The sequence below is a fragment of the Oryza brachyantha genome, chromosome 11 (genome assembly GCF_000231095.2).
Source record: "Oryza brachyantha chromosome 11, ObraRS2, whole genome shotgun sequence".
Lineage (NCBI taxonomy): Eukaryota > Viridiplantae > Streptophyta > Magnoliopsida > Poales > Poaceae > Oryza > Oryza brachyantha.
This window is the reverse complement of record NC_023173.2, coordinates 4,698,847-4,707,586: the sequence shown is the minus strand read 5'-3', so window position 1 is coordinate 4,707,586 and position 8,740 is coordinate 4,698,847. Positions and strand designations below refer to the sequence as shown.

The 8,740-nt window shown below is 41.8% G+C and overlaps 1 protein-coding gene across 1 annotated transcript; it reads left to right on the top strand.

Moving 5' to 3' along the window:
• The first annotated feature begins 1,368 nt into the window (after positions 1-1,368).
• On the top strand, positions 1,369-7,671 carry LOC102705757 (protein NRT1/ PTR FAMILY 4.4-like). Its single transcript, XM_006662780.3, has 4 exons — positions 1,369-2,182; positions 2,305-2,522; positions 3,100-3,549; positions 5,905-7,671. Exons 1-4 carry the CDS (start codon positions 2,050-2,052, stop codon positions 6,940-6,942), a joined length of 1,839 nt encoding a protein of 612 aa, XP_006662843.2. The 5' UTR covers positions 1,369-2,049; the 3' UTR covers positions 6,943-7,671.
• Positions 7,672-8,740: the final 1,069 nt, after the last annotated feature.

Here is an 8,740-nt window from a genome sequence, read left to right as displayed (position 1 = left end):
ATGATTGATATGAAATCTTCACATTCTCCAAACAATGAGCATAACCAGAGATCTTGTGTACTTCCGACAGCAACTTTACCCCCAATTTAGTACATTCCTAGTATCATATGCTGTTTTGTCGAGAATAATTAAGCATTCGACCGTATCTTCAAGATCAAAATTAAACTACTACGATTGACAAGTGATGCTGTGGTACCAAGCTAAGAACAGCTAACCCTAAGGGCTAAGGTGTAGCCCAATCTTTGTGCCCCCCCAAGCCTTGCAGCCACTTGCGTCAGCAGCACATATGCCATTAGATTAACCACTATTTAAGGAGAATATATTTTTGTGTGTTGTGTGTCCAGCATCAGTGGGAAAGCTGCATGATTGGCTTTGCTAGATAGGAATAGATTTTAATTAGAGGTGTTGCCCACTTCCCATTGGAAAGTTGTGTCTATGGTCAGTGTTGGTTTCAGGCCCATGCATGCATCCCTGACAGTTCACCCCCACACTGCACTCCCTCAAAGCAGAGCAAACTCTTGACCCTTTAACAGAGACCTGCACTGGGCAGCTACTGTTCACCACAGCCAATTCCATGCCTCCTTCACCACAGATAAAAACCCATAAGCAAAAGTGGCAGTGTGGCACCACATCCCACAATCACAACTTGTAAATTTTGATAAGCATTGCTTCTGTAAAAAGAAAACACAAACTTATTTTTGTTCAGTCATATGTGGGATGTGGAACGAATTCCACTAGTAGTATTAGTGATTTTTAGTCAAGACAGTACCATTGTTTATAGAAACTTGTGGATGTCTTGTAGGTTGGAGGAGGCTATGGTGTGTATTCAGTTATTCTCGAGAGGGTCAACCTGAATACAACCAACCGTAACAGATATTATATGCATATTATATGTATTTCAGGTTATAAGATGTTATGATTTTCTCGTATTCATATAGATACTAATGAATCTAGACATATTTATAAAACATACATATTAGTTCACAGATTAATGTAAGGAAAACTAAAGAGCAATTTTATGAGCAATTTCACCATCCTTAAAGAGGTACCAAGAGGTACCACTGTTTTCTATGTAAAATTTAATACCTCTTGATACCTTAGATACTACAAGGTACCAAATTTTACATAGAAAATAGTGGTATCTCATAGTACCTTCTTAAGGATAGGAAAAAAACTTTAATTTTATAGTACTTGAGAAAGTACCAGAAGGTACCAAAATTTCAATGTAAAATTTTCGTACCTCTTGTTACCTAATACTAGGAGGTACCAAATTTTACACTAAAATTTTAGTGCCTCTCAATACCTAATCAAGAACTATAAAATTGCTCAAAACTAAAACATCTTGTAACCTGAAATAGAGAATACATGGTTATTCATACTTCCATGTTGCATAGTGCATGATTTTTACTTCAGCCCAATCTATCAGAATTAGAATCCCATCTACCTCACATTTTCTCCAGCTAGCTGTCCTGATCAAAGTTCTAAAAGGATAATGAAAAGAAAGAAAGGGCCAAGATGCTCTCTCATCTCATCTGATCAGAGATGACGTTTGGCATATCCCTTCAGGTTGCAGAGGCTAAGACTCTTAACACCCAGAACAGTAAAACACCTCCTACATCAGTGAAAAATGTCATTTCAGTTCAGATTCCAAATGAGGAGGTTTATTCCAATGAAAAAAAAAACATAACCTACTAATGTTGTTTCAGTCTATTTGTCGGCGATTTTTCGCTCTTTCTCGTTTAAGCACCATGATAATTGGCTCCCCACCCTGGGGCTCTTATAAATAACTGACCTTGCTGCCAAGATTTACCAAGGAGCTCTTGCAAGGCAAGCACACATCACACTAACCTGATAGTGTGTGCTCTTGTGAGGCCTCCAAGAAGTTGCCTGACCACAGAAACACAAAGCTAACACTATCACAGAGGATCACAGAAGCTGATCAGGTAGTGATCAGTGGACACTACAGCCTCTTGGTAGAGGAGTGAGCACGGTGCAGAGCTAATTAAGCCAGTTACTTGTGCGAGCTTACATTGAGTGAGCTTGGAGCCAATGGATATTGAGTCAAGGCAAGGTCCCAAGGTTGACACCATGGCTGCTGCCTCTGAGGTCTCTGTGGACTGGAGGGGCAGGCCGTGCAGCCCTCACAAGCATGGTGGCATGAAAGCCGCCGTCTTCGTGCTAGGTTGGTTTGTCACTTACTTCTGCCTACTTTCTTGATCCATTACTGGGTAAAGATTGTTTCTTGATGTGATCTGCTGTTTGATTTTTTTTTCTTTTGCTGGATTCTTGCATTGGTGTCTGCAGGGATTCAGGCTTTCGAGATGATGGCGATCGCGGCCGTGGGGAACAATCTCATCACGTATGTCTTCAACGAGATGCACTTCCCGCTGTCGAAATCGGCCAACATCGTCACCAACTTCATCGGCACCGTCTTCCTCCTCTCCCTCCTTGGCGGCTTCCTCTCCGACTCCTACCTCGGCAGCTTCTGGACCATGCTCATCTTCGGCTTCGTCGAGCTCTCCGTAAGCAGCAGCAACCATTAATCCCCCATACTTGATCAGTCTCCCAGTGAGAATCTTTACAGCTATCTAGATGCATCCAACTTTTTAGTCCTTTTCCAGATTGCATTTCTTGTTTCTTTGCAAGCAAGAACAGGATCTCGGTTGTTTAATCATGTAGGGCGATGTTGCTGTTTCTTTTATGAATTCGACCTAGCTACTTTCTTGGTAGGAGTAGTATGCGCATATAAAATTGAGCAGCAGATAAGACACAGAAAAGATTCAGAGACTGTTCATCGTGCCGAAAATGATGAGCTTTGGAGGTTCAGGTAAAGAAAGAAAAGTGAGGAGAGGAGGGGAGAAACAAAAGCACACGTCGTGGAAGCAAATCATGGCGGACTCCATCCAATGCGGCCGTGCATTCCTAGCAATTAAGCTAGTGCGCCGCCCAAAACTCCACTCCACTCCACTCAGTCGAGGCATCATTTATATCATTTCTTGGCTTTAATTTTCCATCCATGGTGATCGAGATTAATGCGGCACCAACTTTAGTTTATTATTAGTTTTGTAATTGTGAAAGTAATAATGTTTTTTTTTGCAGGGGTTCATACTGCTGGCGGTGCAGGCGCACCTGCCGCAGCTCCGGCCGCCGGCGTGCGAGATGATGGCGGCGGCGGGGGGCTGCGAGGAGGCGGGCGGGGTGAAGGCGGGGATCTTCTTCGCGGCGCTGTACCTGGTGGCGCTGGGGAGCGGGTGCCTCAAGCCCAACATCATCGCGCACGGCGCCGACCAGTTCCGGCGCGGCGGCGGCGGGGACGGCGGCGGGGGGAAGCAGCTGTCGAGCTACTTCAACGCGGCGTACTTCAGCTTCTGCGTGGGCGAGCTGGTGGCGCTCACCGTGCTGGTGTGGGTGCAGACGCGGTCCGGGATGGACGTCGGGTTCGGCGTGTCGGCCGCCGCCATGGCCGTCGGGCTCGTCTGCCTCGTCGCCGGCGTCTTCTTCTACCGCAACAAGCCGCCGCAGGGCAGCATCTTCACGCCCATAGCCAAGGTGCGTTGCGTTCTCCTCGGATCTCTCTACTCATTTACACTTTATACGCTTTGTTCTTCCTGTATTGGCACCGAACCTTTTGGTGTAATTTGGATGATCAGTTTCATTTTGACATGAATTTGAAAAATAAACGCTGCATATATAATTGCATTTGCAAAAGCAGAGCAACTACCAACTCTGTTGCTCACACAAGCTTATGTATGACATTTTTTTTCCATATAACTTAGCTGTAAACCTGTAACAAGCATATTATTTTATTTTGTGTAAATTCAAGCATATTGCGATAAGGGTAACACAATGAAATGTTTTTATAAATAATTATGTTATCTTCATGTCTAAAACTTATCCATTCTAGATATTTTATTGCTAATCAGATGCAAAATGACACCTAGGCTATGCTTAGGATAGGGATAAAAACAGTTAGAAACGGTATCAATATTTTATTATTTTTTATCAAAACAGTCTGAAATTTTTCATATTTATGAATTTTATTTAGAGATAACTTCAATATCATGTCGATAGTTTTGATAAAGAAAAAAAATCTATATCACCTACATCCCTATTTAGGGGATCTCAAGATTGCAAGAAGTAGCTACCAGCTGATGAGAAGCTGGGAAAGCTATGTTCCTAAGATTCCTATTTTCTGGGTTCAACAATTTATAGATTTTTAGAATCTCGATAACACTCTGAATTGTTTAGAGGAGCTTCTGATATAAAGCTAAACTCTCCCAAAGAGATTAGATTTTAAGCCATGTCTATGTTTTCATCTCCTGCATTCTAAAAATTAGACAACACAGATCATGGTGCTATCTCTCGCTACAAACCTACAGAGATTTTTTTTTATGAACGTTACAAATAATTTGTTGGAAGGTCTTACTTATGTACAAGTATAGATAAACAAAGGCGGTGGGCCCTAGCTATGCGTTTGTGCACTAGCCGCATACATATATAAAAAAATATATGACAAGACTAATTAATATTAAGAAGCACTATAGGCAAATCAAGAATTTAAAAATGCAAGGATGAATCGGCATGTGTATATACAGCTATTTAAACAACAGAAATTTGACCATACGTATCATCCTGATTCCTTGTTTGGAAAGTACAACTCCAGATATGACGCTTTACAAGTAAAGCAAAGCCGCCTAATTTCATAAATTATGCAAAATCTTTTAATTGATCACAAAAAAAGCTACATGATCAACAGGAGTTCAATGCTTCAAATCTAAAGGGACTATGATCATAGTCGTCTCAGTGCACTCTACACAAAAGCATATACAGGTGTCGCGGTCGAGATCATGGGTTTGCAACCGATTTTCCATTAATTAATTAAAATGAAATATAGTATGGTCGGGTCATTGTTGGCTCTACCTAGTTTAATACCAAATGAAGTACTACCTCCGTTTCGTAATATAAGATGTTTAACTTTTTTTGGTTGTAACGTTTGATCATTTGTCTTATTTAGAAATTTAGTATAAATATAAAAAATGACAAGTCGTGCGTAAAGTTCGTTCAATAATAAAATAAGTCACAGGCAAAATAAATAATATTTTTATAATTTTATAAATAAGATAAATAGTCAAACATTACCAGCAAAAAGGTCAAATACTTATATTATAAAACAGAGAGGGTACTATTTAGTCAATAAAGCAAAAAAAGATGCATATTTATGATTAACTGAATGAGATAATGATGTAGATGTATGTTGGGATAAAAAAAATAATGTGGTGGTTTTTTATAATTTCCCTTTTCTTTTTCCTGGGGACAAGTTGGCAAGGGCTAGTGGCTCAGCTTTATTTCTCTCTTTTGTGTGGGTCAAGAATTCTGATGGAAGGTGCCTTTGATTATTGATCACAGAAATGGAGGCCCATTCTGTTGATACATCAATCATGTCTGTTTGCATGTTTGGGGAGAAACATGTAACATGGCTGAATCCAATATTTCTCTCCAGCTTGATTGTGTTTTTTCTTTTTTCTTAATTTTGTCGTGATTTTAGAGAAGGAAAACTCGGTTGGGACGAAATGACAAATTGAACTAACTGGATAGTGCATGCAACTTAATACTTAGGCTAGTCTCAGTGAAAGTTTCATGTGCAATAAATATGGTATCATATAGATATTTTTGATGATGTGGTAACGTATTAATAAAAAGAAAGATAAAATGAGTTTTATGAAAATGAAATCCTGTATGCATGGTTACCTACACTGGTTGTGTCTTATATGTAACCTAAAAAATAACCATAGATAAAACTATGCATTGAGAATGGCGTTTTATCCTAGTTTTAAACAATTTTAGATAGCATATCACTCTAAATAATCGTGTTCATAAAACTTATATTGAGAAATGGTCTTACAGGTTTTTGTTGCGGCGGTAACCAAGAGGAAACAGGTGTGCCCGTCGTCGTCTTCGTCGTCTTCTTCGTCGACGGCCGCCTCGCTGGCCGTGACCCCCGCCGGCATCAACAAATTCAGGTTCTTGGACAAGGCGTGCGTGAAGGCGCAGGACGGGCGCGGCGGCGGCGGCGAGGGCGGGAAGGAGAGCGCGTGGCGGCTGTGCACGCCGGCGGAGGTGGAGCAGGTGAAGGTGCTGCTGTGCGTGGTGCCCATCTTCGCGTGCACCATCGTCTTCAACACCATCCTGGCGCAGCTGCAGACGTTCTCGGTGCAGCAGGGGTCGGCCATGGACACCCGCCTCGGCGCCGGCGCCGCCTTCTCCTTCCACGTCCCGCCGGCGTCGCTGCAGGCCATCCCCTACCTCGTCCTCATCGCGCTCGTGCCGGCGTACGAGGCGGCCTTCGTGCCGGCAATGCGCCGCGCCACGGGGGTGGACACGGGCATCACCCCGCTCCAGCGGATCGGGGTCGGCCTCTTCGCCGCCACCTTCTCCATGGTCGCCGCCGCGCTCGTCGAGGCGCACCGCAGGCGCGCCGCGCTCGACGAGGGCCGCCTCCTCTCCATCTTCTGGGTCGCGCCGCAGTTCCTCGTCTTTGGCATCTCCGAGATGTTCACCGCCGTGGGCCTCATCGAGTTCTTCTACAAGCAGTCGCTCGCCGGCATGCAGGCCTTCCTCACCTCCATGACCTACTGCTCCTACTCCTTCGGCTTCTACCTCAGCTCGGTGCTCGTCTCGCTCGTCAACAAGGTCACCTCCGGCAACAATGGCGGCGGCGGCGGCGGCTGGCTCAGCGACAACGACCTCAACAAGGACAGGCTCGACCTCTTCTACTGGCTCCTCGCCGCGCTCAGCCTCCTCAACTTCTTCAACTACCTCTTCTGGTCGAGGTGGTACTCCAAGGGTGTGGAGACGGTGCAGGTCGCCGGAGTTGGAGGAGGAGGCGGCGGCGGCGGCGAGCAGGAGGAGAAGGGTGTCTCCGAGATCAATACGGGTCACTGACGTGTGGACCCAATCGCATCGCCTAATGTATATTAGTGAATTAATCATTTAACCTAGTCTTAACTTTTTTTGTTTTTTATGGATTTCTTCCTTGTATGGAAAAAAAAAATAGTAAGGGTGGATGTATATGGGTCTCCACTTAATTAAGGAGTGGGTGATGTATAAATTAATTAATCACAAGGGGTTAGGTGATTACTTAATAATCATATCCCTGATTAGGTCACGTCAAAAGTTAGTTTGACTCTGCATGGATGCAAGAGTACGTAGTAGTATTTGGGTAGGGATCAAGTGTCAAGTGAAGTATCTAGTCCTTCTCTTTAATGACAAGGAGCTAGTATATATGCTCTATATATATAGCTATCATGTAAATGACAAAGGGATTTGCCATAAAGCAAAGTACTGAAAATAGTTGGTGCATAAAAAAAAGCTTTCAGCTGAAAGGATCCATAGCCTAGTGGTTACAAAGGTCCGTCGACAACGAAACGTCCGTGGTGACTTCGGGATTCTCTAGATTTATTGGCCAGTATTCGGAGGTGCTCATAGGGGGGTTTGCATGCGTGCGTTCTTAGGAGAGAGTGTGCGTGTGTTGTGAGCTTCGGGATTCTCTAGATTTACCGGCCAGACTTCAGAGGTGCTCATAGGGGGTTTACATGCGTGCGTTCTTAAGAGAGAGTGTGCGTGCGTTGTGAGTGTCTGTGTTATACTGTATTCTAAAAATGCTTTCACTATTATTCCAACCATTTATACAGATTTTTTTAATTTCTTTTTAATTTAATAATTTTTTAAGCTCTATCGCTTTGGGAGTTTGACAGGGTGTTGTTTTCAAAGAAAAAAAAAGAGGATGCCAGCTTTTGTTAGAACACATCTCAGCAGTGACAAGTACATGTGACATGCCCCTGCTGTCTGGCTGCTTTCCTTCTGGTATCTAATTACATACGTGCCAAATTGAATTACTTGTGACATGCTATATAAGTAGATTCTTATGGTCGAACCTGCTCACCTGGAATTATGTTTTAGATTTAGCTGGGTATAGTATCATTCTCTCCATTCTATATTATATGATTTACTGGTCTTACTTAGATTTATACGTGCACTAATGAATCTAGACATATATACAAAACATAAACTCGATAGATGGATAAATCTAGACAAATCTAGAAAATTTTATAATATAAAACGGAGGGAGCAAGTACTTACTGATAATTATTTTTAGACAACTACCATCAATAGCAGGAAGTTGAGAGTGTCATTTTAACATATGCCTCGCAAAAAATGCACCATTTTAGTGTATCAGTGGTATCAATCTCAGCATATTTTCTCCGTATTTATACGATGTCGTTAACTTTTTCTATTTGATCATTTATTTTACCGGGAAGGCCTAGACTGGGCAGTTGATCATTTATTTTATTCAAAATTTTGTACAAACAAGTAAAAATATAAGTTATAATTAAAATATATTTAGTAATAAATCCAATCATAATAAAATAAATAATAATTACATAAGTTTTTTAATAAGACGAATAATAAAACATGTGTCAAAAAGTCAATAGCTTTATCTATTAAAATGCGAAGAGAGTGCTTAAAAAATGCACCATATAAAGTGACTACTGGTTTTCTTAAACCAATAAAAGTAAACATGCCTTTTTAATGCGGGTATGATATAAAAACGTGAACTTATTTAATTTGAGGGATGATATAACAACATGCCTTTTCTTAATTTTCTTGAACTTATTTATTTGTAAATTGTAATATAGTATGTAGTTTATATATGCAATTTAAAAGGAGCAAGAAGTTAAAA